The sequence below is a fragment of the Barbatula barbatula genome (assembly GCF_947034865.1).
Source record: "Barbatula barbatula genome assembly, chromosome: 9".
NCBI lineage: Eukaryota > Metazoa > Chordata > Actinopteri > Cypriniformes > Nemacheilidae > Barbatula > Barbatula barbatula.
In genome coordinates, this window is record NC_136772.1 from 21,306,276 (window position 1) to 21,328,025 (window position 21,750).

Here is a 21,750-nt window from a genome sequence, read left to right on the forward strand (position 1 = left end):
GAAAGGTCTGATGCATGTCTTTAGATTTTGAGAATAGCATGTGCCGAGATGGCTTGGTCATACATGAGGAATACTGCACCTTTTATGACCCTTTTCATAGTTTTAATTCTGCATGTGTGCATTTATGCACAAGGTGAGTTTTCTTTATATTTTTAAGCGTGTGTGATCTCAAAGAATAGACTGTTGATTCTGTGATTTTTAGTAACAAATTCTATACTGTAAAATCAAAACTTGATTACTTAAACTCAAAAAATCTTTATAATTTGGGGTATAATCTTAAGAATATATCATTTAATAATTATATTACTGTGAGTGTGTTAAAATGCATTAGAATAATCATATTAAGTGCAAAAGGTAAATTACTTAACTAAAAATTATTATATAAAAAATATATAATTAAATATTTATATTAAAACTAAGGTGCAAATTTTTGGTTTGCAATGAAATTTTAGTGGGTCTGTGTAGTACTGATAAAATACTGCTTTAGATATTTTTATATTTTTTGTCGAATTTGATGGATAACTGAGTGAAAAGAGGAGGGGCTAATTAACCATAACAAGAATTGATAATGATATTAACAAATAAAACAAGTGAAACAATTAATGGAGCAGACAATTAATTTAATCTTGACTAATTATTATAATTCGATTTTCCGATATGCTGATTAATATATATCACCAAAAAACATGTTAAAACTACTGTTTAAGTTTCTTTGTATTGTTGGACTTTTTCTGAATATAATTTTCACAGTTTTAACTGTTTACTGCTATTTTCATCTAAATATGGTATAATGTTATGTTTTAGGTCAAGGCCAGTATGGACAATGTCCAGTGGTTAAAGTTGTCCGAGGGACTGTGCATAAAGTCTGTTTGAACAAACCTCTGAAGATCTCCTGCAGTCTGAAGTATTGTGATGATCAGACAATCTCTATTATATGGACTCAATCTGATGACTTTGGCAAATGGATTCCAGTAAATAACAGCGATCAAATTTCATCATCACAGAAGCATTTTGATTTACAGAACTTAACTTCATATTTAACTTTTTCAAATATATCAAAGCATCACGAAGGCTCCTACAGATGTGAATTCAAGCTTCCACACATAAAATCCGCCAGCCATCAAATAAATGTCTCTGTCACAGGTATTTGCACCTTTTTTTAGGTGAAAATTAGGAATAATTTTTAGCAGATTAAGAAAAAATGTATCCAACAATTTTATCTAATCAACTATAGTGATGAATGTGAAGATTAAATACTTTAGAAATATATAATATTAACAGTTTACAAACTATTTTGAACTCTCACAGATGACTGGAGAGGAACCGACATATCTTATATTGAAAGTAAGCAGATTCAAAATAACTACTGATTTGTCAAATACATTTTTACTTTTATATTGATGAAGGCCATGTCGTAATGAAATAAATGGAAATCAAACTTTGATGCTTGTCATCTCAGAATTGAATTTAATAATAATATCATGGTTTTCACAGATTGGGTCACATATTACAATATTTGTCATTCGAAGAGAATGTTTCCTTAATTTCCGACAATTTCATTTTCTTTGCTTATAGTGCCACAAGCCGGCGTTTCGTGTCCTTATTTAATGATCTTTGTAGGTGTAGTGATTCTGCTTCTCATTGGATTGCTTATGGCTATCCTGTGTGGATTGAAATGTAAGTAGTTTCTTCTTTTTCTATTACGCTGAGAAACATTTTCAAATTTGAATATCATAATCGGTGATACACAAGAAACAATGACATTTTGTGACAATTGTCATTGAACCATTTACACATGAATTAAAAAAAAAGACAACAATCATCAAATGTATTATATTTTTGTTTATCCTTCACATAAGTCTATCAAATGACTTCCGAAGATCGTATTGCTTTACAAAGTTTTGGCAAACCCTGGTCACAATTCACTTTTATAGAAAAAAGACCTGCTAATTCTTAGTGTTCCACGGAGAAAATCATATAGGATATAACAAATAGACTTATGTAGTTTACTTACATTTTAAAAGATATTTAGCTTCATACTAATTCTACAAAATAAAACACTGTATAATCGTACCTGTTGTTAGTCTTTGTGTGTCGGGTGAAGACCTTTAATGTTAAGGAAGAATGGCTTGATTTGAGACTTGAATGAAGTGTTTTGATTTTAGTACATCTTGAATGTGAAATGAACTGCTGCAGTGCAAAGTTGAAAGTTGTTCAGGAGAACTGTGTGAGGAGTTAAAAAATGACTACTGAGACTACATCTGTACAAAACTGTTGCATGATCCCTACTAAGACTTATTAATGGTTATAATTAGGTTTAGGAAAAAGAGAAGCCAAGAAAGCACAGGTACAGTTAATAAATTCTTTATTTTTAATATTAAAAATTAATTTTACTTTTCTTATACTAATTACACTACCAATTGCCTCATTGTGTTCACAGTATAGAGCCAAAGTCAAGTTGATGAAACCTGTTCCAGATGTTCTGAAACGTAAAGAATATGTCTGTGTGCAGTACTCATCTGTCCAAGTTTAAAATGTGATTCAACGCCGATTGTTTTGTTAAGCTTAACACTTTTTATTAGTTGTTGTTTGTTCCTTTTTATTCAAACTTTTAACAGTTTGTCGTCATTTGCGATCATGGTTATTCCTTTGATTTGCACAGGTGTTTGGTTTCCCTTCATTTGCTTTTGTATTTAGTTGCTCTAGCCTTTATCTGTCCGGTATTGCTTGTGTTATTCACGCTGTTTTGCATTTCCAGTGCTTTCTTAAATATAGTTTTAAAATAAAACCGTTTTGGTTTTAATCTTTGTGGAATTCGTCCTCAGACCCTGAGCGTAACGGTTTTAATTCAACTTATACAACAGTTCTTTCTGGTTCTTGAATTTGCCATTAACTGAACTAGTTGGTGGCCTTATAAACAGAGAGAGGGAGAACTTGCTTGTGTAAACAAGCCCATGTTTACATAAAAACAATAGAAACTGCAGCACAAGGGAAATAACGCATTCTTGGTGAGTGTCCTTACAATCTTTCTTTCATTCCCACACACGTTACGCATGCCTCGCAATTTCTCACTAATAACTTCACTGAAGCCGTACAGCGCAGTTTTAAAAGACGGGACTTTTGAAATTAGTAACAGAAGTTTGTTTAACTGTTATGCTTAGCTGGAATTCGTGTCATAAGAAAGTAGTTCACCCCTAAACCTCATCACCACTGGCGCAAAAGACAGCAGTTTTATAACGCCGAATGAGATCATGTGAATTAGTCATCTCAAAAAATAATTTTGAATTGCTTGTTGTCTTGCTGTCTAAGTGTCTTCAGCCGTCAGTGGTTTTAATGTTATGGTTGATCAGTGAATAAGGAAAACACCAGTAGATGGAGCCTAAATCACTTTAGCCTGTCAAGCAGCATAATCCAGTTTGCAATGCAATTATTGAATAGGCCTACTCTAGAAAATGAGCTATACAGAATTAAGTGACTCGCTTCATTCACAATACCCCATTACTACATCCTTTTTTTCTCAACTTTGATCTTTTAATATAGCTCTGGTTCCCTATCAAAAGCTACTCTTGATGCTGCGTTTCAAACGCTATGGGAGAACATTCTTTGTTCGACCGGTTGTGAAGCACTTGTGTCAAACGCACCACGAATTGGCTTTAAATAAGGTCTAATTACCCTGCACCTGCGGGTTATAAATACACTTCAGGTTTTGTGTGTGCATGTGGGTCTTTTGTTGTAAGAAGGAAAATAGAGAGAAAGTCTCTTAGTAAGTCGATTTAGATATATATAAAGTGACTAAGCACTATCGTTACTTGGCCCTAAATATATATATATAAGTAGAAAAAGTATAAGATCTATAAGAGATGTGTGCCTCCATGTGGAAGGCTTCTTTCCAATCTGGATAAGCATGAGTTTTGCTTTGAGTGTTTGGGGTGGAGCCCCTTTAGGTCTCACTCTCGGTCCGTGTTGTCGTCGCAAGATGCTAAAGACAGATGCTTCCCTCATGGGTTGGGGTGCGGTCTTAGATGGCCGTCCAGTCCAAGGGATCTGGAGAGGTCATCTTCTTGAATGGCACATCAATTACCTCGTAATGATGGCTGCATTTCGGGCCCTGAAATACTTCCTCCGGCAGTTAGAAGTCTACCATGTCCTAGTGCGGGTAGACAACACTTCAGAAGTCTCGTACATAAATCACCAGGGCGTCACCAGGGCGTCCTGGAGTCTATATCCCAGAGTCACGTCTGAGGCCTCCTCTCGGCTTGTGCACACAGGCTAAGACGCACAACTTAAAAAGTTATGTTTCAGTATAAAATATGTTTATTTTAAAATAAGAGATTTTAGTCTTGCAATATTTGACTTACAGTGTAGATAAACTAATAACATTTAAATGACTGAATTAATTAGGATCATGATTTAATCCCAATCCAGAATGATTGTTTCTTATGAAAAACAGAAAACAAACAACTGGAACATTCCGTCCAAAGTTTATTTTTTGTACACATTAGATGACACTTTCAATCGACACTGTAAAATACAAACAGGGCAATGCACAGATGCATGAAGCCATCTCTAGAAGCCATTTTCACCACTCATGGTCCATACCACCATACAATTGTAAGAGTAATATGAATACAAAACTGTTTTATATCGTAGTTTACACTGACAGAAGCGGGATTGGAAATAAATGTATTCTTGTTCAGAATTGTGAAGAACTACATAATTGTACTTTGTGATCATTATGTACAATGGATTCCTTCTGCAACCTTCATATTAGTTACGCCTTTTATAACGTGACATGTTTTCATAAGTGTCACTGGACATCTTTGGCTGGAAAAGCAAAGATCACGAGGACACTTTGTTTAGGTGGAACGTTTTTTAGTGCATCCTGCAGCATGTCAATCTGTGGACAAATGAGGCAGCACAGATTAAAAATACATTACACTGCCAGGTTTGAAAAATAAAAGCAGTGCTCGAATTGAAGGCAATGGGGGGATCCGGGACCCCCCATATGGCATTAGGGACCTATAATAAGTAAAAAATAGACTCAGGGGGTCTGTGAAATATTTTTATTAGAGTAAAAATTATAATGACAATTGTGATTAAAGTAATGCAATGGATATGGTCAATTTCGTGAATTAATTATTGCAATAATTTATGTTAAGTTTTTTTATGGGCTAATTGTCATGTCTCTTTACCCTTTAAAAGCCCCGCCGATAATCAATTCAGAATTTGTGATAAAACTAGTTTTTCATGCTGTTAAGACTAACGGCCACATACACGCTGCAAAATTTCAGGAATTACATCGGCACATAAATGCGGGATTCAAAATTATTGACATATTGATAGCCATAGTTGGTTCCTGAATAAAGCTGACTTATGGACTGAAATGGTTGAACAGTCTGCAGACTGACAGACTCTATAACAGTCTTGCCACCACCTACTGGACATAACTACAAAAACTGCACCGAAATCGTTGAAAAATCCCCACAACACAGACGAACAGCCGGTCTTTTCACAATTGATATTACAAACATTATTATCACAAAGTGTCAATCATCCAGTTGTTTTTAGGGAAAATAGTAAATACTAAATTGTTAAATAATGCTAGAATTATTGGACGCACACTAGTGTTCAAAGGTCATTTCTGTTGCATTAATTTTTATTAATTTCAACCAAAATACAATAATAGAAACCTGTTCTTTTATGAAAGCCTGTTTTTAATAAAAAGTAGTTATGCATATTATGAACAAATATATTGCATATTATGTATAAATTTTGTATTGCAAAAAAATGGAATTGACTCAATTCGAGCAAAATATAAACCTTTAAAAATAGCTTACTGAAAATCTTTGGATATGTTACAAAGAAATCTAAGAATAGAAACATTAGGGATGAAAGATAGACATTGATTTCTATTATATTAAATAGAGAAAGTTTATCTGTAAGGTTCAGGAAAGCACAGGTAATTCTAGTGAAGCTGAAACAGGTCGCAGGAAGAAGCTCTTAGCTCTTCCTGTTCTGAAGAAAACACTTACATTCAGCTGCACGCTTGTTCTCTTCCGCCTCTTCTTGGTAAGTCCTGTTCTTCATGTTCTGGTTAGAAATATACAACACATGCAGAGATATCATGAGAATCTACTCATTTAAATGTTAAAAATAGTATTATTTAACAGTTTGACGTTTTGTAGGACTTGAAGAAATACAATGTTAAAGTAAAGTGTTTAAACGATTCAAATGATATTTGTTAAAAAAACTTGACAAAATGTATTTCTTTGTTATATATATAACCTTCAATTTATGTATTATTTTCACCACCAGTGGGCACGGAACAGTTACAAAGACTACCCTTGATGAACGAGGGAGCGTGTAATGGTGTGTCTGCTTAACCGTTACTGTGACGTACAAATCATGTTAAAGGATGACAAAATGAAATTCGATTATCTTACAATGTACGTCATGACACCATTAAAAGGTGACTCAACACTGGTTTAAATTAAAATAGCAAATTTCTTCATATTCAAACATTGTTGGAAATAAACATTTGGAATAATGTATTTACACAAGTAACCAAAATGTGCTAGTGTCTTTTGGACATTTTAATGCAAACATTTAGCCTTTATTTGTATAACGGTTTCACAACAGATTGTTTCCAGTTTTATTTGGAACACCCACCATCCTTACGTAGGACACACTTCCACAAACAGAAACAGAGGCAAAGAACCAGGAGAAAAGCAACAGTCGTCACGGAGATCAGGATAGCGAGTGCTGTGCCAACTGGAAAGACACAAGAGGACAAACAAACAAATAACTGCATCATAAAGCAGCAGTATGACACTCACAGTTGCTGCTGCTCTCTTGAAGCTGGACTTATACTGAAGGACATGATGAATGACTGGCCCAGAAAACCTGACATACCATCTCAGTTCATGTCAATTGTGGTTACATTAATGCAACATGAACATTTGTGTTGATTAATACAGCCTGAAAACCATATTGCTCATTGTTAGTTCATAGTTCATGTATTTACTGATGTTAACAAATACAACCTCACTGTAAAGTGTAACCCTTTATTCAACTTGTATTCATATTATAAATAGCAGGGATTTTCAAAATCCAGCTCAATTCTCTTAAGAAAGTTTCAGATGTCTCCCAATTCAAGACACCTGATGCAACTCATCGGCTCATGTGCTAAATTGGAAGACCTCCAACACATTCTAGATTGGGCGGGGCAGGGCGGGGCTGAGGGCGATTTGAACCAAATTGCACAAAACTTTTAAAAGTCAGTGCAAATACTGAAGTCCTTTGGAAGAACAGAAGATATCACAGCCAGAAACAACACAAAGTGTGGCTAATTTTCTCATGCGTTGTTCTCTTAGTTTTGTCTTATATCAAGGATGTCTTAACAAAATAGCACATCATTCCCAGTTTTTTTAGTCCAAAAATCACAAGATCAAGGCACGTTTTTTTATAAAAATGGCTCAAGCCAATTTGTTCCAGTCAGTGTATGCCATTCATTAGTGTGCAAGTAAATATTTTAGACTCACTCTTAGTGTTCATAGAAACAGCAATGGCAGTCTCCAGTCCTTTGTGGTGAACAAGACATTTGACTGAGACATCCTTCAAGAGTCCAGCCTGTACTATCAATGTACTGATGACCAGTGTCGTCCCGTCACTCTGCTGGATAACGGTGGACACAGGTGGACCAATGGTCCTATTATTACCCTCTACATTCCACACTATTTCAGCCTGTGGCCGAGCAACAGCGGTACAGTTTGCCTCGATCACTCCTGGAGATGTTGTCTTGTAGCTTACTTGAGGTTTGGGCAGTACTGTAAAGATACGCAATTCATAAACTGATGTTAAACTGTTGGCTGCTATTTGTTATTCATGCAGTTTGTACAGGAATGTGTGCTGTAATACAGTACAAGAGGAAATGTATCATCCCAATTCAAAAGCAAATATTGACTACTGAAGACAACCATTTGTGTTGACTTGGAAAAACAAGAGCTGTCTTTGTAAATCAACAGATCTGCATGTCATCGCTAGGTTGTTACAGCCCACATAGCTGTGCCTTTAGCTCAGGGCTACAGAGATGCCTATTCAAACCACAGGGCTTAATCACTTTTCATCCGGACAGCAAATAAGCCATATGCATGCTTGCAAAAGCATGACCCTTTCAGAACAAAACAGAATTGGTATGAATAAAAGATGAATGAATATGATTAAAGGAATAGTTCACCCAAAATAGGAAATTATTTTATTATGTACCCATTATGTTGCTTCAAAATTGTATTGTGTTGTATTTCTTTGAAATACAAAATAATCTATTTGAAATACTGCCATATAGAAATGGTTCATTACCCCTCTCCAAAAATTACAGATACAGTGAAAAACTTTGAATAAGAAACAAACGGTCATTTTCACTAATAATTGTGTCATTTATGGCTTGTGTGCTGTACCAAATGGGATTTTGACCTTTCTGTAGCTTGACCTCCCACAGACAGAATGATTGTTCCATGGCAATAGCTACGTAACAAATAGTAAAATATTCTTACATACGAGAAATTCGACATATTTTTCCCCTTAACCGCTTGTCGATGGTTTTGTCAAACACAAGAAGTTTGAACAAAGGCAAAAGTACAGCACAAAAAGAAAGCAATGAATATCCATCTGAGAGAGAAATAGAGGAGCACTGTGTTTGTGGAACAGTGTCACAGTCATGCACTTTACCAATCTGAATGAATCATAGATCCCACAGTCACAATTAGTTTCATTTACACTGATCTCTCTCTCTCTCTCTCTCTCTCTCTCTCTCTCTCTCTCTCTCTCTCTCTCTCTCTCTCTCTCTCTCATCTCTCTCTCTCTCTCTCTCTCTCTCTCTCTCCTCTCTCTCTCTCTCTCTCTCTATCTCTCTCTCTCTCTCTCTCCTCTCTCTCTCTCTCTCTCTCTCTCTCTCTCTCTCTCTCTCTCTCTCTCTCTCTGTTGTCGTCATTTTCTTGTGTTTAGCCTTGTTTTGCCCTCTGTGCTGTACTACAGTCCTACCAGTTGCATACACTTGATTTGTGTTTCTTAATCTTAATAGTAATGAAATAACAGCTGTTTAAAGTCCCTGTGAACCGGCAGTTGCAATCCTTATTACATCTGATCACATGGCGCAAGACAAAGCGCAAATGTTTTTGCTAGTTTCAGGCCAATGCAGATCTAATTTTCCCATCTTGCCTTGTGTTGTTGAAAAAGCAAATACACGTGTGCTCATTTGGAGCCTGTGGGCGTGTTGGTCTAAGAAAGAGGTGTGCTCAGGCGCATTGTTGACGCATTGTTTGAGAACTGAAAATAGCAATATTTCTTTAGTTATTTAAGGAGCATGTTAGGAATATGCGCCTATAGCTGGGTGCACTACGCTCATACATTCTGCTTATTACACACAGAGGAACGCGCAGAAGCACACCATAATGCCAAATATTTATAAAAATGAATTACAATGCAAAAGATTATTATTGTGGGCATAAAGATAGAAATCCGGCTTGTCCTGTAGATGGTCTGCTTGCATGCTTTAACCTCTCGAACGAGTAGATGCGTTTCCTTTCTGGAGAAATGTCTGCTCTTACGAATTCCGTCGTGTAAATAGCAAATCCGCCATGCCGCGGGTGCAACTGGCTCTTAATGGGAATGGAAGATATGATTGGTTTATTGCACATTATGCCCAAAAAACACCCATTACTCATTAAGAGAATCGGGACAAGAAAAAGTGGATTCGGACATGGCCTGAGTGCACCTGCGCCGGTTGCTTTAAACCAAACGTATGGATCATGAAAATTGGGACTTTAAACTTGAATATCTGTATCTTGTTGAAAATGCCACTTGAAGAGTACAACTTCTATGATGCCGGTACTGAAAACTATACTTCTTAACAAATAGGATACACTCTAACTAAATTCTGCCAGATCCAGAAATGTAAATGTAACCTGTATCATGCATATACTGTATGAGAGCTTTCCTTATTCTCAACTGTGAATTAGGATATCTTACCATATATAGTGAGACAACCAGTAGCGGTCTTGATGCCTTCTGGGTACGTGTGGAACTCGCAGATATAGCAGCCCTCGTCTTCAGTTCTGACCGGCCATAGTGTAAGATGTGTGTCAGACAGGGACGGGCTCAGACTTGCACGGTCCACATACTCCCCCTCAATCACAGGGTCACTCTGCTTTGCGAAAAACGCAACATCGCGGGATTCTACCTTATTCACTATCTTCTTCCACAACACCTGCTTGATTTTATCTGGCAGGCTGTACCGACAACCCAGGATTGCTTCTTTACCAGCCACAAGAGTCATATTACCGTCTGAGATCACTGTTGCTGCAGGGATAAAAAGAAAGACTTTAAATAAAATGGTTGGTGCAAAAGTGTTTCATGAGTTCTGACTTCTTTACGGTGTTAAACGTGCTGTCATGTCATGCTTAACATGGTCAACTAGTCAAAAAACGAGTCGGACGTATAACGTAGTATTTCTATATACTTGTAACACTCCCCAAGTGTTCGTACAGGTTTTCGGAAAGTTTTTTTCTTTTTGGGTAATGAATGTTATGTAAACGGTGGAAATAACACTGGATTTGGAGATAGTTTGAAACCGATAGATGGAGCGACGATCCCAGCGCTAAAAGACTCTGGACATGAACCGCACACGGTAAGTGAAACTGTTTTCTTGGCAATGTGTGCGCACGTGCTTTAGTTCCGCCTCCCCCCATACGCGTCACATGTCTTCGGAAATGATCGTACAGCTGTATCTGTCTTTTATAAAGTGATAAAACTAAAGACTCTGCGGATGTTTGAAGGGTGCGATACAGTTCTGTAAGTACTCAAGATTAACATGAGATATTCAGAAACTGTCTTAGTTAGGGCCGCTTTAAATCAAAAATAACATAACTGGTTGACGCTTTATTTCGTTGTACTATATGTAAAATGTATATAATCCGTACTGGATGTAATATTAAACTATGTTTATGTTATGTTAAATCAAATGTGTAGTTCTGGCTGCTGATTGGCTAATACAACATTCAATCAAAAATGCATGATAAATAATAATGAATTAATAATTTTGTTATTGGTTGCAGGTCGGCGACTGTATCGTATAATAGAAGAATGAGAATGAATTCATTTAATAAACCAACAGTCTAGGTATTATGATCGTTTTTCAGGGGTCCCCTTCGGTCAGTCCATGATAGCCTTCCCGGGGTCCCTCAAGTGTCCCCTTACAGTGTCCCTGTTTATATCTCTCTATATCTACTAAATCCATCTCACAGTTCTCACTCTCTCTCACACAACACGAGTCACCTGTAACAGTAAGGCAGGTCTGTCCCTCCCGTGAGCCCTTGGAATAAATCTCAAAGATGCAGGTGTAACAGCCCTCATCTCTGTAACTGACTCTCTTGATGGTGATAGCGCTGGCATCGCGGGGAGAGGCAGCGAGCTCCACGTGCTGTTGACCGTTCACACTCTCCTGCTCACCGGGCTGGTACGTGATTAAGGTCTGGTTCTTTACGTCCAGCCAGCGGATCTGATGAACTGATTCCCCTCTAGCCTTGACCAGCGTACAGCTCAGAGTGAAGGGTTTGTCAGCTTGAGCCTCCAGACGTGCTGGAGCTGAGACCCTGCCTAAGACACATCAATACTAAACTCAGCCGAAATCCACAGCTTACAACAATAAATCACAGCAATGGTGTGTACCTTGCAGTCTGGACACCATTACCAAAGACAGACACATCTGTAGACATCTTGGCAAGGAGACCACAAACATCTTCACCTAGAGGAGAGGAAATGTAATTGAATTAATCATTATATTAACTATAACACCATGATGTACGATAAAGGGAGATAAGGATTGCTAGGAGGGTCCGATGTGAGAGACTTGTTATCTGACACAGAAGTTCAAGAATGACTTGTAATAGCATTAGCTATAGTATAGCATACACTGTAAGATGTGTTCAAATTATAAAAGAGTTGTTGTACCCTTTAAAGTGAGCGGACATTTAACAGTCCAGGACAGTCTTGATGATGATTTCTGTCAATCAGGGTTGTTTCCAACATCTTATTAAAGGGCTGCCATCTGGGTCCACATATCACTAACAAAAAGAATACTATGTGTACATATGGAAAAATAAAAGTATATTGACTAAACGTTCAACATTTTAAAATCAAATAACACATTGAAATAAAACCAAGAGCTTCGTTTAGTTATTACCAAACTTTACCTGATCATTTATAAACACTCAAACGAAAATTACAGCCAAATAATGCATTTAATAAGTAAAGAATTAATTAGGCTTAAGTTAAATATTTAAAGTTTTACCAACTATCATTATATATATCACAATACCTCTGGGGTGTAGCTCTCCTCTGGTCACAGCACAACACTCTCTTCTTAGCGAAGAATCAACTGAATGGTAAATGGTCCTTTCTCCGCCTACCACTGAACACTGGATATTCTGGCATTGACCACAGAGTGACACTGTTTCTGATCCTTATCAGCTGTCTGTTCATTCAAGACTGTTCATGGACTTATGAACGGACGACATATCGCTAGATAACTCACACACGCGCACGCACCCACACACGGCATTGTTGCTGAAAAAATGGGAATAAATATGACTTCTATTTATCTCGATTCATTCCCAATCTAGCCTGATATCTAGTGGTTAAATTGGGACAATTTTACTGAGATCTGTTAAACATTAAATGTGTGAAGGCTGTGATGTTCTTCTCAATACAGATGAGACTCTATTTTCACATTCTATTTTCAACCCAGCCGGAAGGTTCAATTAACCAAGAAAATGTTCATATTTGACCAAACAATGGGTTTAAACAACCCAGCATTTTGGATTTAAACAACCCAGCACAGGTTAAATTACAATCCAATGGTCATCTCTTTTTGACCCAACACTTGTTGGGTTGAAAATAACCCAGCATTTGTTTAGGTTGCAGTAATTCCAGTTAAACCCAACGAGGACCCAATGAGGTCAACGATCAAAGTGCTTAGGACAGCATTTACGGCTGTACAGAAGATCTCATTTGAGGTCCATGGTAAATGAAGAATACAAAAAGTCAACCTGTATTTAGAATGAGGTCAGTCAACCAATATACCACAGAGTCACTAATTTCAGCAGGGTGACATAGATCTGTAAAATGTACAGATTATTGATGTTCGTATGTTTGTGCTTGTGAGTGTGTTAGGTAGTTGGGTTTGCAACTGTTTCAGTGAGTGGAAACTTGCATGAAAGGAAACTTTAGAACGATGCATTTTCTCCGGTCGGTGAATTAGACATGCCACTGTTTCCAAATGTCACCCTGCAAAGACATGCACACACACAGGTGCTGGGAGGCCGCTATTACATGAAACATTAACATGGTCAATACAGGTCATGTTTATGAAGTTGAATTAATGTATTATAGAATTCTGGGATGCAACACATTGTGGTTCCATTCAGAGCTGCACAGAAATGACCAAATTCACCAGACTTTCTTTTTTGATAAAATCTGAATTCAATAAATAAAGAGAACTACAACAAAGAAAACCATTGACCCATTTTCACCACATGTTCATAAACAAGACTTTCCCCATCAAATAAAATGACATTTGTCATGCAAATTCATTGAGCTGTAATGTGGGAACTTTTTACACGGTCCCTTTCCAAATGGTGCCTTTATTCAATACCTAATTATGAAAATTTGCTTTAACATATATACATTTGGGAGGCGTTTTGCATTCAGTCTATGCATTTTATCAGTATGTGTGGTCCCATGATCTTTGCAATTCCTGGGGCCCGAAAGAGCTCACGTGACACCCCTCTGTATCTCTCTCCACTAGCATCTCTCTCCACAAGTCGCTTTGGATAAAAGTAATGTAATGCACTGTCAATTCAAAGCTCTTAGAGCTCGCCAATGGGATGCAGATGAAATCATAAAGTGCTTTAAGATTTCAGCTTCTCTGGCATCTCCTGCTGTCGGTTGAAGGGCTAAATTAGTAAACATCCTGTGTCCACAACCTTTCATTTCCTCATTTTGCAGACAACATCTTTATTTATGTAGATGGCTTCCTCTGCGAAACACATCAAATGTAAACATTGATGTTAAAAATAGGCAATCTAAAATTATCATGGTTAAAATGAGAAGTACAGTGGTATAGAAAAAAGACAACAGAAAGCAGTACAATCGCACTCACTTGAAGTGTAACAACACTTTTTTCGACACCAGAAGATGACAATAATGGCTACAATAAGGATAACTGAGACCGCTGAGCACACGAGTATTGCGGTGAATGATATTTCACGATCATGGGGATCTATGAGAAAGAATGCAAAATATAAATGAGCTTTAATGAGTTGCATGATGTCAGTAAAGATGTTCTGGATAGCATATTACTATTAATACTTCTGGCTTCATGAGACGTTTCATAGCTTTGCAGTTAAAAGGAAAGTTCAACCCAAACTGAAAATTCACATGAGACATTTCACATGAGGTTTGGAAGTCAATGGAGGCTAGTGTCTTCGTTTGTGTTATGCAGAAGAAAAAGTCATTCAGGTTCGGAATGACATGGGGTGAGTAAATGATGAAAGAATTTTCAGTTTGGCTGAACTAGCCCTTCTTTACCTAAGGACACGTGCCGTGCATTGTTATAATGAAATGAAATGTAATGAAAATGTACCTGGTGGTTTAGAAGTTGAGTTTTGCACAGGACTGTGTTTTTCAGGATCTGGATCTGGACACATAATAGTTGCAAGTTACAAACAAATAAATGTAAGTATATTTTGAAGATATTACAATACAATGTTTAAAACATTATAGGACTGTATAGTGAAAGGTACCATGTAGCACTTGAAGATGAATGTTATGTGTTTGTGTTCTGTGATCCTGGAAAATGATAGTGCAAGAGTAGTTGCCAGAATCCTCGTCTTTCATATCTTCCATGGAAAGTGCGCCATTGTCCATAGTGTGCACGCCAGTTCTTCTACTATAGATTTTTGACTCTTGAACATTTAGAAAGATCTTGGCGAGCAGTATGGTTTTGTTGCTATAGTATTTCCATTCTATCTCATTAATGGAAGTCCCCTCTGGAATCTCTGGTAGAGGAAATGTAAAAGTGTATCCCCTTTTTATGTTAATGTTTTTACCTGTTACAAGAGAGAGAAACATGTTATTTATTAGTTGAGGTTTTCCTGTTGCTCACCTGGAAACTCCATCCTATATCAGCACATTATACGCACATTAAAGGGAAAGTTCACCCCAAATTCTGCCATCATTTATTATCCCGCTTGTCATTTCGAACCTGTGTGACTTTCATTCTTCTGCAGAACACAAAAGAAGATATTTTGAATAATGTTGGTAACCAAACAATGGTTGTACTCATTCGCTGCTTTTGTATGGACACAAAACCAGTGCAACTCAATGGGTATCGCAGCCAGCATTCTTCCAAATATCTTCCTCTGTGTTCTGCAGAAGAAAGAAAGAAAGGAATGGCAAGACGGTGAATGGTCATTTTTGGGTCAACCATCCCTTTAAGCTAAATAAGGAGACCTCTATGTTTTTTTCAGTACTTTATCACCATCATCCACATTAAACATAAAAAATCTAAAGCTATAGCTGAAATGACAGTGTTAAGTTCACTGTAAAATGCAGTTTAATCTATATTTAATGTTTGAACTTTTTACATCATCCCTTACCGGGTGGTCACTATTTGGTAAAAAGCTAACACTGCAACAGGGATTTACACTAGAAGGTCTGTCCTGGTCCATAACACAACTGCCCCAATATAACCTTGAAATTAATCTTGAATTGTTAAAACAAGTTTTGTTTCTCAAAGATTCTTCACAATTGCTCTCATAAACAACAAAAGAAAACCAGCAGTTGCCTTATGTCAGAGAGCGATAGCGTTTCAGACATTTCTGGAAAACACTGTACTAGTAGACATTATTATACATGTAATGACAGACTTTTTAGAATTAAATTATTTAGTAATTGTAACATGGTTCATTATATTGTTTAAGAAATATTTATATTCACATTACTTTTTTAATGTGCACATTGTTTTTAGTGTGAGAAATATAACGTGAGAACAACACAATGAATGACGTTAATTCAATAGACATGATTCTTGGTTTTAAAATAAAACAGGACAGAACTATAGACCACTTTAGAAACAAAGCACAGAAAAAAGCCAGCCAAATGTTTCTTTTCTTCATATTAAAAGCACTTCAAAGAATTGTTATATATTGACTGTTCAGTTGACTCTTTGTCGCAATACATTTTGATGTTATGCAAAATGAATAGGATTTAAATTTGAGCAGGTGGTGGAGCACATGAATAAGCTGCAAAGTATTCACATTTATATCTACATCAGCTTTGACCAAGAGAGTATTGTACATGCATAAGTTTAGTACATATACAGTAGTAAATATAGCGACGCTTTACAGTAAGTATCAACAAAAACTGGGTATAAACTAACAACGAATATAATTTTTACAACAGTTAGTAATGTAGGTTAACGTTCATATGCATCTATTGTTTTTTTCAATAGTTTTTCAATAGTTTATTAGTGATGCATAATGCATGTTCATTCGGCTTGTACAGTAAATAAATGTAAGTAGTCTATCTATGTATGTAAAATTTGACCTTAAAATGTATAAAAGGCATTCTTCAATTCTATTTCATGTTATTTTACTAATATTAACGCCTTCAACCAAACTGTAACAAATCTACAACACATGTACAGTTTCATAAAACAGATGAACAAAAATGAAATAATATTTGACTTTCAAAGTATCCAAAATGAGAAATCTCTATACGTCTCACCCAACGACAGCTCCAAGAAAGTGAAAAAGATGAAGCGCTGATATCTATTCATTCCTCCTGATTCCTCCTCCAAAAATAATAATATTTGTTCTCTTTGGACGATTATTAAAACAAAACTTTTTTAAAGCATTATCTGCCAGCAGATGCTACACACATGGGACCACACAGGGGGGTTTAACATGCATACACAGGTTGTGATAATCACACGGTATATGTATGTACAGATATGTATTGTCATACCGCCCCCTATATGTATAATGACGGCAATGCAAAAATGTAATTTATTTTACTACAGTTACCAATGGAGTCAATAGCAAATTATTATTTTGAGTTTGCCAATCCCAAACACTGTGTATAAACTCAAAAAAAGATGATAATTTCACATTGCATTATGCTTCAAACATTAGCCTATAAAACACTTCCCTCTCAACATAATTCAGGGTGGGAGGGTATTTCTTGTCTCATGTATGCTCGTATCGATGTGGGCTTGAAGGAAATGCACAACTTCCTGTGCTTAGCATGCAACTGCAAGAAACACGCGTTTCATCATTAGAACAGTATATCAAAAACATACAGGATTAAGCATTTGAGTGCTTCAACCACATAATGTGGTCTTTGGAACCACATAGACTGTTATCCCAATGCACACAGACTCTTTGAATCATAGTGCTGTTACTAACCTGTCAGTATGTGTGTGTGTGTGTGTGTGTGTGTGTGTGTGTGTGTGTGTGTGTGCGTGCGTGTGTGTGTGTGTGTGTGTGTGTGTGTGTGTGTGTGTGTGTGTGTGTGTATGTGAGTGTGAAATAAAAGGAAATAACAGGCAGCACATAAATCATTTTTAGTTTAGCATCTCCTGTGCAATATTTTCCTGGTAGGTCTTAGCAAACTAAAGTGTAACAAAACATTATGCATACAAATTGAACGTATATATGAATAGCTTAATAAGGAGGATATGGCAAATCGGCCCAAATAATAGAAAGGTTTTTTGTCATTCAATTTCAAATCACCCACAACTAGGACAGAAGGCGCAGTGCGAGATGTGTGCAAGCACGCTCATGAAAATTAGCATGTGTCTTGTCACAGGCAAATAATAACCACAGAATACAGGAAACACAAACGAAATACAAGCGCTCTGTTTGACTGCTTTACGCTGACTTCTTTCTGCATCTTTCTCCTCTTCTGTATCTGCCGAACTCCTGTATTTTATTGTGTGATTGACAAGTCTGTTTAGATCCATACGGTTTCAGTACTAAACTGTGGTTATAGATTCAGTATTTACACTACTGTTGACAAACAACTATGGGATGTTCTTTAAGCTGCAGTCGAGGGTCATCTACAGAGACTGGGTATGTACTGATGATACATAAAGTCAACAATAGTCTGTTTAATTTCTGTTTTACTGGGACCTCTACTGATTTCTTAAAATTCAAAGAATTTTGTGTTGTGAAAAGTGGTGAATGGCAGGTGCTTTACATTCTATAATTCTGTAATTCTGTAATCTTATCCTCAGCAACTCGAAACACGAGGAAGCTGGTAAGATAAATATCTTCTTCTATACTTACATGAACAATTGTAAAGCGACAGCTATTATACCCGATGTATTTAGATGTCTAGGATTCCTCTTTATTCATCCACACTTGCAAAGTGTATGTCACATATGATGTGCACTTCTGTTGCTGATTCTATGTTCATTTCTGTTCAGTAACTAGAATGTTGAAATAATACAAACTATGATTCACATTTTATAAATAGATCCTAAAATTGTCTATCATCATTGCTATTAATTTGTGGTAATCATTAATGTTTTTTTCGGTACCTAGCTGATAATGACGACCAGAGTGACACAAACAAAAAGGTAAGAATGCTGAACAGTCCTGACATAAAAGAAAAGATTGTTGTTATTGCTTTTGCCTTGATATTGTTTGTCAGTTGAGGTGAAGCAGTTTTTATCTCTATGTGAAAATAATGAAAGTAATACACAGGGCAGTGTGAACATAAAATGAATCTGTAGCTCCGTATGTAAAATTCCTTAATACCGGCAAGACATGTTGGCTTTCCATTAACATCATGGTACATGCAGTAGTACTTAATGCAGTGTCACTTTCATCACTGCTATTATTGATCTTCCGCCAGAACGAGCAACTCGACAGCAGTTGTCTTGCTTGTTTTGCATTTTGGGGCATCAAATCTATCTCTTGACTATGATATTCAAATGATGGCCTGCTTTTTCCTGTTTGTTTAAATGTCAACATGATAACATAAATAATGTGACAACCGGAAGAGCCTTGTTTAAACACAAGTTAAATATCTAAACGACTTTGGTTATCTACGGAGATTTGTATACTGTACTGCATGTGAATGATAGTGATAGTTTACATAACTTTACATAATGTCTTGGTTAGCGAAACCGTTTTTTCCCAGAAATGAAAATTCTGTCATCATTTACTCATGCTCATTCCAAACGTGTATGACTGACTTTCTTCTGCAGAACACAAAAGAAGATATTTTGAAGAATGTTGGTGACCAAACAATGATGGTATTCACATCCATTGTACGGATAAAAAAGAAATGCAATGGGCCATGGTTACCAACATTCTTCAAAATATCTTCTTTTGTGTTCTGCTGAAGAAAGAAAGTCAGACACGTTTGAAATAACAAGGGTGAGCAAATGATTTTCGTTTTTGGATGAAATATCCCTTTAGCTACAGCAACAAACATATTTAAAAAAAAGATCAAATGCATTCATCTACAATAATTTAACTAACACTTTCTTCATAGGAAAAATATATGCATCCATATACTGTATTCCGTTTAGTCATTTAGCAGACGTTTTTATCCAAAGCAACTTACAGATGAGGTAAACAATAAGCAACAAAAAGCATATGTGCAATCCAAAACTGATCCCATATAGCCTACCACAGTACACAGAGCGAAGTGTATTTTCAAACTGAGAGTCATTTTTGTGGTTTCACAGTATGGGGCAAAGACCAGTGTGATAGATATCAAAGGTTTCTGCATTTTTACTGCTGATAAATGTTTAATTCACATGCATCAGTCTTCTCTTTCACCACAGGGGTCGCTCATTGAAGATGTCCTTTACGCCTCCATTGACCACAACAATCTCAAACCAGAAAGGCAGCACAGAGAGGTTGCGGACAGTGATTGCGATTATGCCGTTGTAAGGATTCCTGAGATGACGACAAATACAGTCAAACACAAAAGCACTGAAGACTGTTCAGATGATTATGTGCTCATGGCCTGAAGACAGTGTATTCTACTGGATGGACAATCTGAGATACAGTACCCAAAGCAAACTTTAAAGGCCTGTTGACCTTTGTAAAAGAATGAATGACATTAAGCTGTTTTTTATTTATTTGTAGGTTTTTAACTTTTTTCAAAAGTTGTTTTTAAAGATGATTTATACCTGCAATATAAAGTGTGAATTCATTGTTAAACTTGTTAAAGACTTTTATATTTTGTAGCATCAAGGCACTTAACACAGAGATGTACATTTGTATCAATAATGTGTACAGTGATTAAAAAATTAATATTGTAAAGGTTTTCCCATATAGCCTGTCCCAGTCACATTTTTCGTAAAGGAATTTGATTGCATCAGATGTTAAAACCGATATCTTAAATCGCACAAAATACTATTAACTGTGCACGTCCCCCCATAAAGTACATTTATATAACATTGGTTTGTACAACATTTAAATGTAAATGTAGGCTGTATAAACTGACTGGACCCCAAATTCAGGGCAGGACAGACCAGGGGCTTGAGGTTCCTCAAGCAGGCATCTACATAAATGTTCTATGTAAAAGAAGACTGAGAGACAAAGCACCGAATAATTAAGTAAAACTTTGGTTGACAGAATTGTAAATGCTTTCTGAAAGTAATTCTTAGCACCATCTAGTTATCAGAAAACTATGACATAGCTGAAATGATTTTCCGATATTTTTTCCAATATAGTTTACCCAAGAATAGTTAAGTGAATATAAGAAAATACATACATAATGTTTTTAATATGCAAAGTTTATTACACTAATAGGCATTATATTTAAATTACTGACAAGCGTCACAAGCTTGCATGTCTGAACTTTTCTGTCTATTTCTGATTATTGAAGTGTAGCTGCCACAAATTGAAAATGACCATTACTCATGGCACATTTCTAATAATACACAGTTTATTTCATTGAAAGGTTTTTCAATACACAATGAGAATGTAGGCAATCTAGTTTTGCCAGGCGGATAGCTTTGTCTGGAAGTCATAGTAATAAATGCTAAGACGCTGATGTAATTTCCTGCCGCACTGCATGATGTGCAAGTCCCAAGCAGTCATTAATAAATTGTATATGTTAAATAAAAAAACCCAGATCTTAGCTCTTTATGTCTTTCAGAGCAAAGCCACTACATGTAAATGACTTGACAACAGCATGCTTGCGCTCTAATCATCTTTACTGTCAATGGCTGAAGACTAATCTTGACTAATCATTGTTTCCCTGTCAACAGTATATACAGATAACTATTTCCAGTCTACAAACTATTTATTAGCTGTGTTTGTTCATATTTCACATAGCTACTTTCCAAAATATATTCTGGGGGCTTGACATTTTGGTGAAGCAACTGCCCTCTCTTTGCCTGTTTCTCATCCAAATCGACAGAAGAACTGTCAGGATCTTGGCAAGGATCCGGGCGTTCCAGGATCATAATGTAATGAGTGGTTGTTTCAAACCACTCGATAAGATGCAGAACGTTGGTGCAGGCCGGATCTGAATAGATCATATATTGGATTGGTTGTAAAACCTATTTTTGAAAATATAAGTTAATTATAAGTCTATTCCGGAGACAAGAACAAACCTTACTGTCACAGTTTAGTTCTGGTAGATGCCTTCACACTGCGCTAAAAC

General features: G+C 36.4%; 4 protein-coding genes across 7 annotated transcripts; 2 read left to right on the forward strand and 2 right to left on the reverse strand.

The window, feature by feature from the left end:
• Nucleotides 1-2,692, forward strand: LOC306898595 (uncharacterized protein). Its single transcript, XM_079464212.1, has 6 exons — nucleotides 1-133; nucleotides 805-1,143; nucleotides 1,309-1,344; nucleotides 1,576-1,677; nucleotides 2,316-2,347; nucleotides 2,441-2,692. Exons 1-6 carry the CDS (start codon nucleotides 49-51, stop codon nucleotides 2,531-2,533), a joined length of 687 nt encoding a protein of 228 aa, XP_079320338.1. The 5' UTR covers nucleotides 1-48; the 3' UTR covers nucleotides 2,534-2,692.
• A 1,773-nt stretch (nucleotides 2,693-4,465) lies between these two features.
• LOC306898557 (OX-2 membrane glycoprotein) lies at nucleotides 4,466-12,475 on the reverse strand. Of its 3 annotated transcripts, none has more exons than XM_079464132.1 (9): nucleotides 12,374-12,475; nucleotides 12,007-12,119; nucleotides 11,725-11,800; nucleotides 11,332-11,652; nucleotides 10,027-10,356; nucleotides 7,542-7,826; nucleotides 6,670-6,771; nucleotides 6,033-6,090; nucleotides 4,466-4,897 (listed from the first exon to the last, which is right to left on the reverse strand). In XM_079464132.1, the coding sequence occupies exons 3-8, from the start codon at nucleotides 11,792-11,794 to the stop codon at nucleotides 6,035-6,037; spliced, it is 1,164 nt and encodes a 387-aa protein (XP_079320258.1). In that variant the 5' UTR covers nucleotides 11,795-11,800; nucleotides 12,007-12,119; nucleotides 12,374-12,475; the 3' UTR covers nucleotides 4,466-4,897; nucleotides 6,033-6,034. The 3 variants fall into 3 exon arrangements, with proteins under 3 accessions (XP_079320258.1, XP_079320260.1, XP_079320259.1); XM_079464134.1 differs by having other exon boundaries at nucleotides 12,007-12,134; nucleotides 12,374-12,442; XM_079464133.1 differs by lacking the exon at nucleotides 4,466-4,897 and having other exon boundaries at nucleotides 5,908-6,090.
• Nucleotides 12,476-13,405: 930 nt separating this feature from the next.
• Nucleotides 13,406-17,062, reverse strand: LOC306898429 (uncharacterized protein). The gene is made up of 5 exons (XM_079463893.1): nucleotides 16,843-17,062; nucleotides 14,859-15,164; nucleotides 14,699-14,752; nucleotides 14,216-14,335; nucleotides 13,406-14,092 (listed from the first exon to the last, which is right to left on the reverse strand). Exons 1-5 carry the CDS (start codon nucleotides 16,892-16,894, stop codon nucleotides 14,043-14,045), a joined length of 582 nt encoding a protein of 193 aa, XP_079320019.1. The 5' UTR covers nucleotides 16,895-17,062; the 3' UTR covers nucleotides 13,406-14,042.
• An 829-nt stretch (nucleotides 17,063-17,891) lies between these two features.
• LOC306898973 (uncharacterized protein) lies at nucleotides 17,892-20,411 on the forward strand. 2 transcript variants are annotated; one of them, XM_079464901.1, is made up of 4 exons: nucleotides 17,892-18,188; nucleotides 18,353-18,375; nucleotides 18,663-18,697; nucleotides 19,916-20,411. In XM_079464901.1, exons 1-4 carry the CDS (start codon nucleotides 18,142-18,144, stop codon nucleotides 20,102-20,104), a joined length of 294 nt encoding a protein of 97 aa, XP_079321027.1. In that variant the 5' UTR covers nucleotides 17,892-18,141; the 3' UTR covers nucleotides 20,105-20,411. The 2 variants fall into 2 exon arrangements, with proteins under 2 accessions (XP_079321027.1, XP_079321026.1); XM_079464900.1 differs by having other exon boundaries at nucleotides 17,939-18,188; nucleotides 19,898-20,411.
• The last annotated feature ends 1,339 nt before the right edge of the window (nucleotides 20,412-21,750 follow it).

Coding starts and splice junctions, on each gene's coding strand:
- LOC306898595 (XM_079464212.1), top strand. CDS start 49: ATGGCTTGGTCATACATGAGGAATACTGCACCTTTTATGACCCTTTTC. Junction 1,345..1,575: donor CGACATATCTTATATTGAAA/GTAAGCAGATTC, acceptor CTTTGCTTATAG/TGCCACAAGCCGGCGTTTCG. Junction 2,348..2,440: donor GAGAAGCCAAGAAAGCACAG/GTACAGTTAATA, acceptor TTGTGTTCACAG/TATAGAGCCAAAGTCAAGTT.
- LOC306898557 (XM_079464132.1), bottom strand. CDS start 11,794: ATGTTTGTGGTCTCCTTGCCAAGATGTCTACAGATGTGTCTGTCTTTG. Junction 7,827..10,026: donor TGGTTGTCTCACTATATATG/GTAAGATATCCT, acceptor GTATCTTTACAG/TACTGCCCAAACCTCAAGTA. Junction 6,091..6,669: donor GTGTGTCCTACGTAAGGATG/GTGGGTGTTCCA, acceptor ATTTCTAACCAG/AACATGAAGAACAGGACTTA.
- LOC306898429 (XM_079463893.1), bottom strand. CDS start 16,894: ATGAATAGATATCAGCGCTTCATCTTTTTCACTTTCTTGGAGCTGTCG. Junction 15,165..16,842: donor TTTCTTGGAGCTGTCGTTGG/GTGAGACGTATA, acceptor CTCTTGTAACAG/GTAAAAACATTAACATAAAA. Junction 14,093..14,215: donor AAAGTGTTGTTACACTTCAA/GTGAGTGCGATT, acceptor TGTGTTTCGCAG/AGGAAGCCATCTACATAAAT.
- LOC306898973 (XM_079464900.1), top strand. CDS start 18,142: ATGGGATGTTCTTTAAGCTGCAGTCGAGGGTCATCTACAGAGACTGG. Junction 18,376..18,662: donor CTCGAAACACGAGGAAGCTG/GTAAGATAAATA, acceptor TTCGGTACCTAG/CTGATAATGACGACCAGAGT. Junction 18,698..19,897: donor AGAGTGACACAAACAAAAAG/GTAAGAATGCTG, acceptor CACATGCATCAG/TCTTCTCTTTCACCACAGGG.